The sequence below is a fragment of the Stegodyphus dumicola genome, chromosome 11, assembly GCF_044657685.1.
Source record: "Stegodyphus dumicola isolate Sdum_Otavi_A_Nest chromosome 11, ASM4465768v1".
NCBI classification, from domain to species: domain Eukaryota; kingdom Metazoa; phylum Arthropoda; class Arachnida; order Araneae; family Eresidae; genus Stegodyphus; species Stegodyphus dumicola.
Window position 1 is genome coordinate 135,203,052 of NC_140778.1, and position 18,846 is coordinate 135,221,897.

Here is an 18,846-nt window from a genome sequence, read left to right on the forward strand (position 1 = left end):
ATTCACACTTTTTTTTTTAGATTAAAGATTTTTCTTTGCTCCTTTGAGATGGTATACGGTAACTTTCGAATCCCGGTGAGCAGGCAGGCTACACTCATGTTTTTTGTGATTTTACGCATATCTGTTGTGTATGCAGTGTCTTCTGGATGCATAAATGAATAAAGCTGAACTCTGGTAGTTCGGTCCTAATTTCAAATCCCGGCGAACGGGCTGGGTCCATGGGTGTTTGCGTGATTTTACGCATGTGCCTCGTGTACGCAGCATCTTCTGGATGCATAAGTTAATAAAGCGGCCGAAATTCGCTCAAAACCTCTGATTACTGGTAGTTCGGTCCAACTTTCGAATCCAAGCGACCGTGTTGGCTCAATGTGTGTTTTCGGGATTTTTCGCATGTGTAACGTGTATGCGGTATCTTCTGCATGCATACTTGAATAAAGCGGGAGCAGCCCGCGCAAAACTGCAGAACACTGGTAGTTCGGTCCAACTTTCGAATTCCGGGGTACTGTACATAAAATTTGGTCGCATACGTGAATACAGCGCGCGGATACCGGGTAAAACCGCTGAACACTGGTAGTTCGGTCAAACATTCGAATCTCTGCGAGCGGGCTGGCTGCATGGGTGTTTTCCTGATTTTCCGCATGTGTATAGTGTATAAAGTGATTTCTGAATGCATATGTGATAAAAGTGGGCGCAGCCTGCTCAAAACCTCTTAACGCTGGTAGTTCGATCCAACTTTCGGTGTCGGCGAACGAGCTGGCTCCCCGGGTGTTTTCTTGCTTTAACTCATGTGTATCGTTTATGCAGTATCCTCTCCATGCTTATGTGTATAAAGCGGGCGCAGCCCGCTCCACAAAATCGCTGAACACTGGTATTTCGGTCCTACTTTCGAATTCCGGGGTACTGTATATAAAATTTGGATGCATACGTGAATACAGCGCGCGGATACCGGGTAAAACCGCTGAACACTGGTAGTTCGCTCAAACTTTCGAATCTCGGCGAGCGGGCTGGCTGCATGGGTGTTTTCGTGATTGTTCGCATGTGTATCGTTTATAAAGTATCTCATGGATGCATACGTGAATAAAGCGGGCACAGAATACTGGTAATGCGGTTCTGGTAATGCGGTAATTTCGAATCCCGACGAACTGGCTGGCTCCATGGGTGTTTTCGTGATTTTACGCATGTGTATAGTGTATGGAGTATCTTCTGGGTGTATATGTGAATAAAGCGGGCAGAGCCCGCGCAAAGCCACATAACACTGGTAATTCGGTCCAACTTTCGAATACCGGCGAACAGGCAGGCTCCATGTTTGTTTTCGTGATTTTACGCATGTGTATCGTTTATGCACCATCTTCAGCATGCATACGTGAATAAAGCGGGCACAGCACGCGCAAAATCGCTGAAAAATTGTATTTCGGTCCAACTTTCGAATCGGCAGCGGGCTGGCTGGAGGGGTGTTTTCGTGATTTTACGCATGTGTACGGTGTACGCAGTATCTTTTGCATGCACACGTGAACACTGTTTTGGGCGGGCTCCCGCCCAAAAGCGCTGAACACTGGTATTTCGGTCCAAATTTCGAATACCCGCGAAAGGGCTGGAAGCATGGGTGTTTTCGTGATTTTCCGCATATGTATAGTGTATGCGGTAACTTCTGGATGCATAGGTGAAAAAAGCGGGGGAAGCCCGCGGAATGCCGCTAAAAAATGGTAGTTCGGTTCAACTTTTCAATACCGGCCAAATTTAACATAGGATATCTTTTAAAAACGAACAATGATAAGCGGGCTTCAGCCCGCTCAGCTGGCGGGCTTGCCCGTTAGTCTATACTATTAAAATCTGTGTGCCTCTGTCTGTTTGTGTGTTTGTAACATCATCTCCTCGGGAACGGCTGGGTGTAGAGCTTAGCGGAAGGTACCGTTGGATTCAGAATGCCCGTGGCTCGCCGGATTGACCATCGGCATCTTCGTGCGACTTTAATTAGCCGAGATATTAATTAAAAACTGATTTTCTCCCTACATTTCCCTACGTTTTGCACTTTCTTTCACGGGTTTCCCCTATTTTAGGGATTTGGCCGAGTGCCAAATTCGTTTTTCTCGAATATCTGCGGAACGGCTCCGAGTTGCGATTCGAAACGCATATCCCCGTATTCGAAAAAAATCAACGAATCCATCGATACCGGTCCCATCTTCGTACGACAATAATCGGCGGAGTTATTAATTAAAAACTGCGAAAACGTTATTTCATTTTTCGGAGTGGCAACCGTCTCGGAATTAGCTGAGATAAAATTGCTTTTTCGAAAGCGCCGGGGGGATGACAATTGCTTCCGCTCGAGATTTGTGCTGGCGAAAGGTCACGTGTCAAATTCTTTTTTCTTAAATATCTATGGAACGGCGCTCAGTTGGAATTCGAGGCAGGTGTCTGCGGATTCCAAAAAATTCTACGAATCCAATGATACCATTCTCATCTTCGTAGGACGTTAATCAGCTGAGATATTAATTAAAAACTGTGAAAACGCTAATTTTCGGGCTCATTTTTCCGATTGCAACAGTTTCTTGAATCGCCGCAGATACAAATCAAGGTTATATTCTAAAGTTGAATAAAGCACGCGATTGCATGTTGCCTAACTGTATTTTAAAAATATTTCGTCAATGTAGGCATTTTAAATAAACAGCTGCTTTTCACAATTTTTTTTTAATTTCAGGTTAGGATGATTGTCACGTTAATTCTTTTATTGATATTGAATAAAAGTTATTATATTACATTAAATTTAAATGATGACGTTCTTGAAGTTGTACAACTTTAATCAGCTGGGATATTAATTAAAAAATCTGAAAAAGCTATTTTTTAAAAATATGTTGTTATTTTTTTAATAATAAATTTGATTTTTTGGAATAATATATTTTTTTATGTTATTAGATACGTGCATTTAATTTAGATATTATCTTTTAATGCAAATGATATTTTAAATAAGTTCGCACCAATAAAAATTAAATTCACACTTTTTTTTTTTTTAGATTAAAGATTTTTCTTTGCTCCTTTGAGATGGTATACGGTAACTTTCGAATCCCGGTGAGCAGGCAGGCTACACTCATGTTTTTTGTGATTTTACGCATATCTGTTGTGTATGCAGTGTCTTCTGGATGCATAAATGAATAAAGCTGAACTCTGGTAGTTCGGTCCTAATTTCAAATCCCGGCGAACGGGCTGGGTCCATGGGTGTTTGCGTGATTTTACGCATGTGCCTCGTGTACGCAGCATCTTCTGGATGCATAAGTTAATAAAGCGGCCGAAATTCGCTCAAAACCTCTGATTACTGGTAGTTCGGTCCAACTTTCGAATCCAAGCGACCGTGTTGGCTCAATGTGTGTTTTCGGGATTTTTCGCATGTGTAACGTGTATGCGGTATCTTCTGCATGCATACTTGAATAAAGCGGGAGCAGCCCGCGCAAAACTGCAGAACACTGGTAGTTCGGTCCAACTTTCGAATTCCGGGGTACTGTACATAAAATTTGGTCGCATACGTGAATACAGCGCGCGGATACCGGGTAAAACCGCTGAACACTGGTAGTTCGGTCAAACATTCGAATCTCTGCGAGCGGGCTGGCTGCATGGGTGTTTTCCTGATTTTCCGCATGTGTATAGTGTATAAAGTGATTTCTGAATGCATATGTGATAAAAGTGGGCGCAGCCTGCTCAAAACCTCTTAACGCTGGTAGTTCGATCCAACTTTCGGTGTCGGCGAACGAGCTGGCTCCCCGGGTGTTTTCTTGCTTTAACTCATGTGTATCGTTTATGCAGTATCCTCTCCATGCTTATGTGTATAAAGCGGGCGCAGCCCGCTCCACAAAATCGCTGAACACTGGTATTTCGGTCCTACTTTCGAATTCCGGGGTACTGTATATAAAATTTGGATGCATACGTGAATACAGCGCGCGGATACCGGGTAAAACCGCTGAACACTGGTAGTTCGCTCAAACTTTCGAATCTCGGCGAGCGGGCTGGCTGCATGGGTGTTTTCGTGATTGTTCGCATGTGTATCGTTTATAAAGTATCTCATGGATGCATACGTGAATAAAGCGGGCACAGAATACTGGTAATGCGGTTCTGGTAATGCGGTAATTTCGAATCCCGACGAACTGGCTGGCTCCATGGGTGTTTTCGTGATTTTACGCATGTGTATAGTGTATGGAGTATCTTCTGGGTGTATATGTGAATAAAGCGGGCAGAGCCCGCGCAAAGCCACATAACACTGGTAATTCGGTCCAACTTTCGAATACCGGCGAACAGGCAGGCTCCATGTTTGTTTTCGTGATTTTACGCATGTGTATCGTTTATGCACCATCTTCAGCATGCATACGTGAATAAAGCGGGCACAGCACGCGCAAAATCGCTGAAAAATTGTATTTCGGTCCAACTTTCGAATCGGCAGCGGGCTGGCTGGAGGGGTGTTTTCGTGATTTTACGCATGTGTACGGTGTACGCAGTATCTTTTGCATGCACACGTGAACACTGTTTTGGGCGGGCTCCCGCCCAAAAGCGCTGAACACTGGTATTTCGGTCCAAATTTCGAATACCCGCGAAAGGGCTGGAAGCATGGGTGTTTTCGTGATTTTCCGCATATGTATAGTGTATGCGGTAACTTCTGGATGCATAGGTGAAAAAAGCGGGGGAAGCCCGCGGAATGCCGCTAAAAAATGGTAGTTCGGTTCAACTTTTCAATACCGGCCAAATTTAACATAGGATATCTTTTAAAAACGAACAATGATAAGCGGGCTTCAGCCCGCTCAGCTGGCGGGCTTGCCGTTAGTCTATACTATTAAAATCTGTGTGCCTCTGTCTGTTTGTGTGTTTGTAACATCATCTCCTCGGGAACGGCTGGGTGTAGAGCTTAGCGGAAGGTACCGTTGGATTCAGAATGCCCGTGGCTCGCCGGATTGACCATCGGCATCTTCGTGCGACTTTAATTAGCCGAGATATTAATTAAAAACTGATTTTCTCCCTACATTTCCCTACGTTTTGCACTTTCTTTCACGGGTTTCCCCTATTTTAGGGATTTGGCCGAGTGCCAAATTTGTTTTTCTCGAATATCTGCGGAACGGCTCCGAGTTGCGATTCGAAACGCATATCCCCGTATTCGAAAAAAATCAACGAATTCATCGATACCGGTCCCATCTTCGTACGACAATAATCGGCGGAGTTATTAATTAAAAACTGCGAAAACGTTATTTCATTTTTCGGAGTGGCAACCGTCTCGGAATTAGCTGAGATAAAATTGCTTTTTCGAAAGCGCCGGGGGGATGACAATTGCTTCCGCTCGAGATTTCTGCTGGCGAAAGGTCACGTGTCAATTTCTTTTTTCTTAAATATCTATGGAACGGCGCTGAGTTGGAATTCGAGGCAGGTGTCTGCGGATTCCAAAAAATTCTACGAATCCAATGATACCATTCTCATCTTCGTAGGACGTTAATCAGCTGAGATATTAATTAAAAACTGTGAAAACGCTAATTTTCGGGCTCATTTTTCCGATTGCAACAGTTTCTTGAATCGCCGCAGATACAAATCAAGGTTATATTCTAAAGTTGAATAAAGCACGCGATTGCATGTTACCTAACTGTATTTTAAAAATATTTCGTTAATGTAGGCATTTTAAATAAACAGCTGCTTTTCACAATTTTTTTTTAATTTCAGGTTAGGATGATTGTCACGTTAATTCTTTTATTGATATTGAATAAAAGTTATTATATTACATTAAATTTAAATGATGACGTTCTTGAAGTTGTACAACTTTAATCAGCTGGGATATTAATTAAAAAATCTGAAAAAGCTATTTTTTAAAAATATGTTGTTATTTTTTTAATAATAAATTTGATTTTTTGGAATAATATATTTTTTTATGTTATTAGATACGTGCACTTAATTTAGATATTATCTTTTAATGCAAATGATATTTTAAATAAGTTCGCACCAATAAAAATTAAATTCACACTTTTTTTTTTTTTTTTTAGATTAAAGATTTTAATTTGCTCCTTTGAGATGGTATACGGTAACTTTCGAATCCCGGTGAGCAGGCAGGCTACACTCATGTTTTTTGTGATTTTACGCATATCTGTTGTGTATGCAGTGTCTTCTGGATGCATAAATGAATAAAGCTGAACTCTGGTAGTTCGGTCCTAATTTCGAATCCCGGCGAACGGGCTGGGTCCATGGGTGTTTGCGTGATTTTACGCATGTGCCCCGTGTACGCAGCATCTTCTGGATGCATAAGTGAATAAAGCGGCCGAAATTCGCTCAAAACCTCTGATTACTGGTAGTTCGGTCCAACTTTCGAATCCAAGCGACCGTGTTGGCTCAATGTGTGTTTTCGGGATTTTTCGCATGTGTAACGTGTATGCGGTATCTTCTGCATGCATACTTGAATAAAGCGGGAGCAGCCCGCGCGAAACTACAGAACACTGGTAGTTCGGTCCAACTTTCGAATTCCGGGGTACTGTACATAAAATTTGGTCGCATACGTGAATACAGCGCGCGGATACCGGGTAAAACCGCTGAACACTGGTAGTTCGGTCAAACATTCGAATCTCTGCGAGCGGGCTGGCTGCATGGGTGTTTTCCTGATTTTCCGCATGTGTATAGTGTATAAAGTGATTTCTGGATGCATATGTGATAAAAGTGGGCGCAGCCTGCTCAAAACCTCTTAACGCTGGTAGTTCGATCCAACTTTCGGTGTCGGCGAACGAGCTGGCTCCCCGGGTGTTTTCTTGCTTTAACTCATGTGTATCGTTTATGCAGTATCCTCTCCATGCTTATGTGTATAAAGCGGGCGCAGCCCGCTCCACAAAATCGCTGAACACTGGTATTTCGGTCCTACTTTCGAATTCCGGGGTACTGTATATAAAATTTGGATGCATACGTGAATACAGCGCGCGGATACCGGGTAAAACCGCTGAACACTGGTAGTTCGCTCAAACTTTCGAATCTCGGCGAGCGGGCTGGCTGCATGGGTGTTTTCGTGATTGTTCGCATGTGTATCGTTTATAAAGTATCTCATGGATGCATACGTGAATAAAGCGGGCACAGAATACTGGTAATGCGGTTCTGGTAATGCGGTAATTTCGAATCCCGACGAACTGGCTGGCTCCATGGTTGTTTCGTGATTTTACGCATGTGTATAGTGTATGGAGTATCTTCTGGGTGTATATGTGAATAAAGCGGGCAGAGCCCGCGCAAAGCCACATAACACTGGTAATTCGGTCCAACTTTCGAATACCGGCGAACAGGCAGGTTCCATGTTTGTTTTCGTGATTTTACGCATGTGTATCGTTTATGCACCATCTTCAGCATGCATACGTGAATAAAGCGGGCACAGCACGCGCAAAATCGCTGAAAAATTGTATTTCGGTCCAACTTTCGAATCGGCAGCGGGCTGGCTGGAGGGGTGTTTTCGTGATTTTACGCATGTGTACGGTGTACGCAGTATCTTTTGCATGCACACGTGAACACTGTTTTGGGCGGGCTCCCGCCCAAAAGCGCTGAACACTGGTATTTCGGTCCAAATTTCGAATACCCGCGAAAGGGCTGGAAGCATGGGTGTTTTCGTGATTTTCCGCATATGTATAGTGTATGCGGTAACTTCTGGATGCATAGGTGAAAAAAGCGGGGGAAGCCCGCGGAATGCCGCTAAAAAATGGTAGTTCGGTTCAACTTTTCAATACCGGCCAAATTTAACATAGGATATCTTTTAAAAACGAACAATGATAAGCGGGCTTCAGCCCGCTCAGCTGGCGGGCTTGCCGTTAGTCTATACTATTAAAATCTGTGTGCCTCTGTCTGTTTGTGTGTTTGTAACATCATCTCCTCGGGAACGGCTGGGTGTAGAGCTTAGCGGAAGGTACCGTTGGATTCAGAATGCCCGTGGCTCGCCGGATTGACCATCGGCATCTTCGTGCGACTTTAATTAGCCGAGATATTAATTAAAAACTGATTTTCTCCCTACATTTCCCTACGTTTTGCACTTTCTTTCACGGGTTTCCCCTATTTTAGGGATTTGGCCGAGTGCCAAATTCGTTTTTCTCGAATATCTGCGGAACGGCTCCGAGTTGCGATTCGAAACGCATATCCCCGTATTCGAAAAAAATCAACGAATCCATCGATACCGGTCCCATCTTCGTACGACAATAATCGGCGGAGTTATTAATTAAAAACTGCGAAAACGTTATTTCATTTTTCGGAGTGGCAACCGTCTCGGAATTAGCTGAGTAAAATTGCTTTTTCGAAAGCGCCGGGGGGATGACAATTGCTTCCGCTCGAGATTTGTGCTGGCGAAAGGTCACGTGTCAATTTCTTTTTTCTTAAATATCTATGGAACGGCGCTGAGTTGGAATTCGAGGCAGGTGTCTGCGGATTCCAAAAAATTCTACGAATCCAATGATACCATTCTCATCTTCGTAGGACGTTAATCAGCTGAGATATTAATTAAAAACTGTGAAAACGCTAATTTTCGGGCTCATTTTTCCGATTGCAACAGTTTCTTGAATCGCCGCAGATACAAATCAAGGTTATATTCTAAAGTTGAATAAAGCACGCGATTGCATGTTGCCTAACTGTATTTTAAAAATATTTCGTTAATGTAGGCATTTTAAATAAACAGCTGCTTTTCACAATTTTTTTTTAATTTCAGGTTAGGATGATTGTCACGTTAATTCTTTTGTTGATATTGAATAAAAGTTATTATATTACATTAAATTTAAATGATGACGTTCTTGAAGTTGTACAACTTTAATCAGCTGGGATATTAATTAAAAAATCTGAAAAAGCTATTTTTTAAAAATATGTTGTTATTTTTTTAATAATAAATTTGATTTTTTGGAATAATATATTTTTTTATGTTATTAGATACGTGCATTTAATTTAGATATTATCTTTTAATGCAAATGATATTTTAAATAAATTCGCACCAATAAAAATTAAATTCACACTTTTTTTTTTTTTTAAAGATTTTTCTTTGCTCCTTTGAGATGGTATACGGTAACTTTCGAATCCCGGTGAGCAGGCAGGCTACACTCATGTTTTTTGTGATTTTACGCATATCTGTTGTGTATGCAGTGTCTTCTGGATGCATAAATGAATAAAGCTGAACTCTGGTAGTTCGGTCCTAATTTCGAATCCCGGCGAACGGGCTGGGTCCATGGGTGTTTGCGTGATTTTACGCATGTGCCTCGTGTACGCAGCATCTTCTGGATGCATAAGTGAATAAAGCGGCCGAAATTCGCTCAAAACCTCTGATTACTGGTAGTTCGGTCCAACTTTCGAATCCAAGCGACCGTGTTGGCTCAATGTGTGTTTTCGGGATTTTTCGCATGTGTAACGTGTATGCGGTATCTTCTGCATGCATACTTGAATAAAGCGGGAGCAGCCCGCGCAAAACTACAGAACACTGGTAGTTCGGTCCAACTTTCGAATTCCGGGGTACTGTACATAAAATTTGGTCGCATACGTGAATACAGCGCGCGGATACCGGGTAAAACCGCTGAACACTGGTAGTTCGGTCAAACATTCGAATCTCTGCGAGCGGGCTGGCTGCATGGGTATTTTCCTGATTTTCCGCATGTGTATAGTGTATAAAGTGATTTCTGGATGCATATGTGATAAAAGTGGGCGCAGCCTGCTCAAAACCTCTTAACGCTGGTAGTTCGATCCAACTTTCGGTGTCGGCGAACGAGCTGGCTCCCCGGGTGTTTTCTTGCTTTAACTCATGTGTATCGTTTATGCAGTATCCTCTCCATGCTTATGTGTATAAAGCGGGCGCAGCCCGCTCCACAAAATCGCTGAACACTGGTATTTCGGTCTTACTTTCGAATTCCGGGGTACTGTATATAAAATTTGGATGCATACGTGAATACAGCGCGCGGATACCGGGTAAAACCGCTGAACACTGGTAGTTCGCTCAAACTTTCGAATCTCGGCGAGCGGGCTGGCTGCATGGGTGTTTTCGTGATTGTTCGCATGTGTATCGTTTATAAAGTATCTCATGGATGCATACGTGAATAAAGCGGGCACAGAATACTGGTAATGCGGTTCTGGTAATGCGGTAATTTCGAATCCCGACGAACTGGCTGGCTCCATGGGTGTTTTCGTGATTTTACGCATGTGTATAGTGCATGGAGTATCTTCTGGGTGTATATGTGAATAAAGCGGGCAGAGCCCGCGCAAAGCCACATAACACTGGTAATTCGGTCCAACTTTCGAATACCGGCGAACAGGCAGGCTCCATGTTTGTTTTCGTGATTTTACGCATGTGTATCGTTTATGCACCATCTTCAGCATGCATACGTGAATAAAGCGGGCACAGCACGCGCAAAATCGCTGAAAAATTGTATTTCGGTCCAACTTTCGAATCGGCAGCGGGCTGGCTGGAGGGGTGTTTTCGTGATTTTACGCATGTGTACGGTGTACGCAGTATCTTTTGCATGCACACGTGAACACTGTTTTGGGCGGGCTCCCGCCCAAAAGCGCTGAATACTGGTATTTCGGTCCAAATTTCGAATACCCGCGAAAGGGCTGGAAGCATGGGTGTTTTCGTGATTTTCCGCATATGTATAGTGTATGCGGTAACTTCTGGATGCATAGGTGAAAAAAGCGGGGGAAGCCCGCGGAATGCCGCTAAAAATGGTAGTTCGGTTCAACTTTTCAATACCGGCCAAATTTAACATAGGATATCTTTTAAAAACGAACAATGATAAGCGGGCTTCAGCCCGCTCAGCTGGCGGGCTTGCCCGCTAGTCTCTATACTATTAAAATCTGTGCGCGTCTGTTTGTTTGTTTTTAACCTCATCTTCTCCGAAACGGCTGGATGTAGGGCTTAGCGGAGCATACCGTTGGATTCAGGACGTCCGTGGCTCGCCATTTTGGCCATTCGCATCTTCGTGCGACTTTAATTAGCAAAGATGGTAATTAGTCCGAAAAATGCACAAAAAATCGGTATCTCCGGAACTTACCGGCCGATTTCTTTGAAATTTTGAATTTTAAACCCGCGAGATGATGAAACGACGGATGGAATTGATTCTGCACTGATTTGCGAATTAGGAGCCTAATTAACAGGGTAATTAGAAACGCCCTAATACCCTTTTTCTGTCCTTCCAATATCTTTGTGGACAGGCTGGGATTCGAAGGCGACGGGTTTTGAGGGGTTGCAGCTGTATCCGTTTTCCAGCTGGAATCGTCAAGGCCATTAGCAGGGGACGAAATTAACGTAGTGGAGAATTTTTATTCATTATGCTAATTAATATTCTAATTTGCCAATCTGTCTAGAACAAAGAGCATCCTTCATTTGACTATCTATGAGTTGTAAATTTCTAAATTTGGAGCCGATCGCATTATTTGTTTCCAACATATTAATTTTTCTTAATTAGAGAAATTGAGCCCAAAAATGCACAAAAAATCGGTAAATCTGGAACTTACCGGCCGATTTCTTTGAAATTTTGAATTTTAAACCCGCCAGATGATAAAACGACTGATGGAATTGATTCCGCACTGATTTGCGAATTAGGAGCCTAATTAACGGGGTAATTAAAAACGCCCTAATACTGCTTTTTCTTTCCTTCCGATATCTTTGTGGACAGGCTGAGATTCGAAGGCGACGGGTTTTGAGGGGTTGCAGCTGTATCCGTTTTCCAGTTGGAATCGTCAAGGCCATTAGCGGGGGACGAAATTAACGTAGTGGAGAATTTTTATTCATTATGCTAATTAATCTTCTAATTTGCCAATCTCTCTGGAATAAAGACCAAACCTCTTTTCAAAATTTGGCAATTATAAGATTGTAAATTGTGAGCCGATCGGACTGTCGGTTGCTGAGATACGTGTTTTTTGTGCATTTTTCTTAATTAGAGAAATTCAGCCGGAAAAATGCACAAAAATATGTAACTCTTGAAAGAATTAACCGAATTCGTTCAAATTTTGAATTTTGCACTTCCCGGATGCTCAAATAAAGGTTAGTGTTCGTTGTAAACTGTTTTGCTAATTAGGATCCTAATTAGAAGATTCATTAAAAAAGCGCTACTACCTTATCTCCCCTTGCTAACTCTTGGTTGACGGCCTTCGATTCGAAAGCGACGGGTGTCGGAGAGGGGGAGATGGTTTCCGCACGACTTTTGGAATCGTCAAGGCCATTCCCCAGGGATGAAATTAAAGTAGTGGAGGATTTTTATTCATTATGGCTAATTAATCTTCTAATTTGCCAATCTGTCTGGAACAAAGACCAAACCTCTTTTCAAAATTTGGCAATTATAAGATTGTAAATTGCGAGCCGATCGGACTGTCGGTTGCCGAGATACGTATTTTTTGTGCATTTTTCGAATAATTCGTGATTTTTGGATCTGAATAAGAAAAGCAACTTTGAGTAATACAAATTAATATGTCTAACAGCTTAAATCAGTGTGCTCATTTGTGTTACTGAGCTACGTAATCATTCACTGCTTTTGTTATTATATATAAATGCATTAATATAATGTCATAAAGCTAATATTAAATTAAATTTTAATTAAGACATTTTAATTGCAAAAAATAATAATTAAACTATTTATTTAAATTCTGATTAAATTTTTTTTCGTTCAGGGTTTTAAATTGAATTTCTGTTGCTCGGATATGGTATATAGAAAGTTTTCTTATTATAAATAATTATGATTGATTACTTACATTAATATATATATTGATGCACCTTTGTGTGCGATTATGTTAAAGTTTATCAAAAGGAATTTTAATAACGAATCTACTGTTTGAATATAATACCCGAAAATTTTTGCGATTACACTTGGCAAAAAGCCTGAGCTGTAAAATCGCTGAACACTGGTAATTCAGTCCAATTTTCGAATCTCGGCGAACGGGCTGGCTCCATAGGTGCTTTCGTAATCTTCCGTATGTGTAACGTGTATGCAGTATATTGTGGATGCAAACGTAAATAAAGCGGGCGCAGCCCGCGCAAACTGCTAAACACTGGTAGTTCGGTCCAGCTTTCGAATAAAGGCGATCGGGCTGGCTGCATGGGTGTTTTTGTGATTTATCATGTATGCAGCATTTTCTGGACGTATACGCGAATAATGGGTGTTTTCGTGAATTTACACATGTGTATCCTGTATGCAGAATCTTCTGGAAGCCTACGTGAATAAAGCGGGCGCAGCCCGAGCAAAAGCGCTGAACTCTGGTAGTTCGGTCTAACTTTCGAATACCCGCGAAAGGGCTGGCTGCATGGGTGTTTTGTGATTTTAGGCATGTGTATTGTGTATGCAGTATCTAATAGACGGATACGTAAATAAAGCGGGCGCAGCGAAGTGAACCGCTGGAAATTTGAAATTGGTATTGCTAGTAAAAGAATATATCCCGGAGAAAATATTTACAAATTTACATAATTACAAATCCATAAATTTAGAAGTTACATATCCATTTCTCTTCAGCTTTCGATAAAGGGCGTAATATAATGACGCCTAATATATTGCTAGTAATTAATGCCAAGTTTTTAAAACAGCAATTAATGAAATTTCTAGGTATTTCATTATTTTGTAGTGTGAATCTAAGGAGTAAAATTTCTCTTGTAGGTCAGAAACTTGTGCACAAGTATTCTTAATTCCGATAGCTTGATTAAGAAGAAAATTACCTATTACTCTTTCAGAAATATTAGAATGCAAGTTGGTTAATTGATTATTGTTAAAATTAAAGTTTCCTTTTATCAAAAAGCTGAATTTTCTTTTAATTATGTATCTAATATAAATTTGGGAAGTCAGTATTTCACTTTCACATACTTATTAATATTATTTGTTTGCAGCTGGATAATCTCGAATTTTTAAGAATGATCTAAAATAAATATTTTTTTAAACTGATGTCCTGGGAAGTAGTGATTTATTTTCTTAATTTATGCATATTATATTTAATAACTATAAATATGGAAATCCTTTTACTGATTTCACTGCGCTTGCGTGATATCCAAATTTTAACTTGTTCAGGTTTTTATGGGTCACATGATTTCAATCACACCTTAACTACCCTTTCCTATGAGACTTTTGTCACAGTTTGATTTTTTAGATCAGGGATCGGAAAAGTAAGCCTCATACGCCATTTACGGCAGTTGGCTTAAGATTTTTTTTTACATGAAAAAAAAAATTAATCAGATTAAACATGATTTACAGAGATTTTTAATTAGAACCCAACTGCCTGTAATCGAATTGAGAAGTAGTGAATAATGACCGCACATGAGGGTTATTGGCGTCACATATTCGCATTTTACCTGCCGTTACCGTAGAGAAAGCATTGCTAGTTCTCACAATTTTGATTTAACGGTGCACGTGATATACATTGTCTGTCATCTCAATCAGTTCTTTGCGATAATTCCTTCTTTTCATTTCATTTATCAACACCATTACAAGGTCACTTCAGAACCAGATAAGAAGAGCAATATGGACTTCGAATGTTGTACTTTGAAAGCAGAATCGAGTTTAAATTATTTTTTCATAGAATTAATTGACAAAGTATTACTATAATTAAGACACAATAACACGCCGAATAAATACTAATTCAGAAGTCAAACAACAAAAATCAGCGTTATATTTACAAAATTTTCACAGGACTAGTTTCGGACAGGGACTCATTTGCGGTTTTGCAGCTGAAGATGATGGTTCGGTTAAACCATCGAAACTAGTCCTGTGAAAATTTTGTAAATATAACGCTGATTTTTGTTGTTTGACTTCTGAAAAAGTATTACTATATTTATGAAGTAAAAGCACGATATCTCTAAGAAATGAGCATAATTTACCTCACGCAATACAATGTTAAAAACTTGCAGAAATTAAACAATCGCTTCAAGTATAAAATGTTAACAAAATAATAACTAAAGTCCGCTTATTAACAACTAAAGCCAGCTTATTAGCTCATTTATTGCCTTCGAAAGGGAAACCATTTTCCGATGATGATTTAATTACATCATATTGGGTTGTTTGGAAAGTAATTTCATTTTTTCCCAACAGAGGGCTTAATTGTATTTTTCAGAGCCAACTTCATATATAAGCCTATTAGTCATTACATATTTTGATAGCTGATATAGCAAGGCTTGTTTGGTGAAAAAGTTCGATTGATTCCACGCACTAGTTTATGGTTGGTGCCCTTTCAAATATGAATACTGAAAAGCAGCATTTACAGCATATTTTATTTTTATACCTATAGGTAAAAATACTCTTCAATGGGGGAGGGGAATAACCGATATGCCTGGAGAAGATGTATTAAAAGAACGCCAGTGCCAAAACTGGTTTGCAAAATTTCGATCCGGCAGTTTAGACCTTGAAGATAAGCCACGTTCTGGAAGATCAGTTGAAGGTAACGGAGAGCCCGTATGTCGAGCATAAGGAACCCGTATGTCGAGCTTTGAGATTAAACCTAATCATTTGAAATGATCATGAACGTAGAATTCGATAAATTTAACCTCTCAGGGATCTCACGAGTGGTTATTCGCCGGTTTGCATCAATTAATGCCTTTATTATGTCTTCATTAGCTTCAACTGGCTTTCCAGAACATGGTGCATCTTCATGATCAAAATTGCCGGATCGAAATTTTGCAAACTAGTTTCAGCATTGGCGTTCTGTGAATACATCTGCTTCATACACGTCGGATAAAATTTTTCCTGCTTGAACATTATTTTTACCGTTTCGATAGTAAAAAAGTAAAATGGGTCCAAAATACTGCTTTTTCAGTTTTCATATTTGAAAGGGCACCAACCAAACACAAATGTTAGTACAAAATCTAATTTCTTCTATATTTGTTGTTGTTTATCGAGTTTAAAATACTTACTATCTGCCCTTCCCAAAAAAATGCTTGCCGACCCCTGCTTTAGAACTAAATCTCAGCCTTATAACCCAACTTCCTACTCATAACTTATTCAGATTCACCTGCTAATAGATGCTCGTAAAAGAAAAAAAAAACTCTTAGAAAAAAGTAATACAATTATGAATTCATTTTGAATGCTAATGAGTAGACTATCGCAAACGATCTCTTGACTCAAAGCTGCAACATCACCCACATTTTATGTACCATTGAAAACTTGCGTTTTATATCGTTAGGTTTAGAGTGTCTAAAACACAAATTATGTCCCTAAGATTTCAACTCAAATCTTACTAGCATTTTTTTAATTTGCCAGTGTTACATACTTTAATGCTTTTCTCTTTAGGATGTGAGTGTGAAAATGGTGAATGTGTTAAGGAATTTTCAGAAGAAGTCTGCCGTTGTCCAACGGAAGCTGTTAAAGTTAGTGACACAAGATGCAGAAGTACGTATAAATATTTTACTAACGATCTAAAATCACTCTGACATTTCAAAATCTCTCTAACCGTCTTTACTGTGTAATTCTGTGTAATTTTGTGATGTTAGTTTATCTAAACTGGTTTCTAAAGATGGTACATAAATGTCATATGAAGTTATGCTTTGTAAAATTGTGAAATTTAATCACATTCATGTTTCATTATAGGTTTCCTTTTTGTTTCAAAACGTAATGAAAATTGATAAGACTTCACTGACAAGGTTCTGATTATAATTCATTTCTAAGTATATTCTATATTAAATATAAAATTTGTTAATCCGTAGTTAAAACTGTATCAAGACGGTAACCTAAATAAAGAAATTTATAATGTTTTCTAAAAGCAAAATATAAAACGCTTTTAGCTGCAATTATAATTAGCAGTGATTTTTCTCATTTATACTGTTGGCAGCTATGGATTCGTGAACGTCTCTTCAATAGCTATTCCATATGTTGCTAACTAGGTGACAAAATTGTCTCCAAGGGCCATCATAATGGTGTCTGCCTATGTATCAGCTTCAAACTGAGCTAGTTTCACAATTTAAACAATTTTAAAATTATTCAATTCAAAATCACATTGTCTGTAGTTCTGCACAAGAACTAAAAGCCTACAAATACAATTTTACAAAACTACGGTGTAAAGTATTAAATACAATGCAGCAATGAAATAAAAAACTTAATAAAACACTACAGAACATTATAACAATACACAAAATACAGTAATAGAGTCTCTAGTATTTACAGAAACTGACAACATAGCCCCCACCTTAAGGTTCTTGTGTTGCTGTATTGTTAATTTTATATATAACGAACTGCAAGTCAGTATGTTAATGTTGTCAGAGAACTTCACGTCAGAGACACTGCAGTCTCCAACAGAAGTTACAATTTCTTCTCATTACCATTTAAGACGTACACTTATCGTAAGGTACTACTTACGATAGGTTTGAACTAAGTTTGAATGTGGAGCTATTTGCTTATACACCACCACGTCATCCAGCTCCTCGATGCCATGGAAGAGCCTTTCCAGAATGTCTGCAATTGAGTGAAATGCTTTGGCGGCACTTGGGATGCCACAACCAAACGTGATCTTCTTTTTTGGAGTTTTCTCCAGGTTGGTGTGATGTGATGTAGGGTTCAGCCCGACCCTCCTGGCAGACTTTATTTCTCCCCATGGTCTATTTATGGAACCTGTCATGGCATTTTATCTTAATCTTCTTATTCGCTGTGTTGATCCTTTCCCTGGCGAATCGATGAAATTCTTCTGAATAAACTCTCTAATCTACCACGTACTGTTCAGGTGGAAAAGGCATGTCTGGCAGTCATTCAAAGACCAGGTTACATGGGTTGCAAACATCACGGCTAAAAGTCATTTGGGATAGAGAAATTCCAGTGCTGTTATTAATTGCACTCCGATAGACCAGAGGAATAAAGGCATTTTGTGGTTCCATATCTGTTGACTCCTGAGTGCAAATTTGAGACGCTGTCCGACAGTACATGTAAAGGAGTGTTTTGGATCTTTTTCACACAAAGAACTATACGCAGCCATGGCAGATGTAAAATTTGTTTTCATTAGAGAAAATGAAAAAAAAAAAAACTATTTATTTAAATTTGAGAAATCTTATTTTCAGCTAGAATTTCTTCAACGGCATAAGTGTCTTGATCAGGGACTGCATGAGCTTTTGCCCAATTACTAATTTAGACCATAGCAAATAAGATGTTTGTAATTTCTCTCGTCTAAGTGTTTGCGAGCTCCACTTTACGAGCTCCACACGCATCGAAAAATTTGCAGCATGTTAGTTCATCTGCTTTGGCCTTGTCCCAAATAAAATATTCACGAACATTTTGTAGTTTCTTGGTTGCACCAAAATGATCTCCTTGTTGCCTCTCTGCTGTGAAATTCTGCCTATAATCACTCGAGCTGTTGATAAGAACGAGACGCCATCTAAAACGTTTTCTTGACTCTGGACAAAATCTTTTTCTTTACGCTAGAAGAAATCTCTCTATTTACGTGAATACTGTAGAGAATAATATTTTTTAGTTCTTCCATTACAAAACTTTTTCTCCAGCTGTGTTTTCATTTCATTGTTTCCAGCGACAGTGCTGGAGTTACAGTTCCGCTGATTTGCCTTTGGAATAATTTCATACTGTATTTTGCATATATTTCATAATAAGTTCACTTCATATGATGAAAGTTTAATTAGCGGACGAAAAAACTGAATGGTTTGGTTTACTTGATTTCGGCAAAGTACATTAGAGCTATTTTCCTAAAGGAAGGGATTCCTTCTTGTTGGATGTTTTAAGGGAAATTGGCTCGTATACACGTTACACATAAGAAAGCCACGAAAACGCCTATGCAGCCAGGCCATTCGTCTGAGATCGAGCATATATCGGTACTACCAGGGTTCAGCTACATAACTCTCAGATGCTGGTGAACGATGATTGAATGAAGATGACAACTGCTCATAGCAGGATGAGCTGAAGCGTTAATCACTGAAGGCCGAGACTGTACTTTGTTTGCAGATGG

At 39.8% G+C, this 18,846-nt stretch overlaps 1 protein-coding gene across 3 annotated transcripts in view; it reads left to right on the forward strand.

The window, feature by feature from the left end:
- The window catches only part of LOC118204937 (uncharacterized), a 111,685-nt gene that overhangs the window by 43,986 nt on the left and 48,853 nt on the right, over positions 1-18,846 (forward strand). For all 3 annotated transcript variants that reach the window (XM_085827219.1, XM_085827222.1, XM_085827221.1), the window contains exon 7: positions 16,197-16,295. In XM_085827219.1, the coding sequence (XP_085683345.1) occupies positions 16,197-16,295 (99 nt within the window). The remainder of the gene's footprint in view (positions 1-16,196; positions 16,296-18,846) is intronic.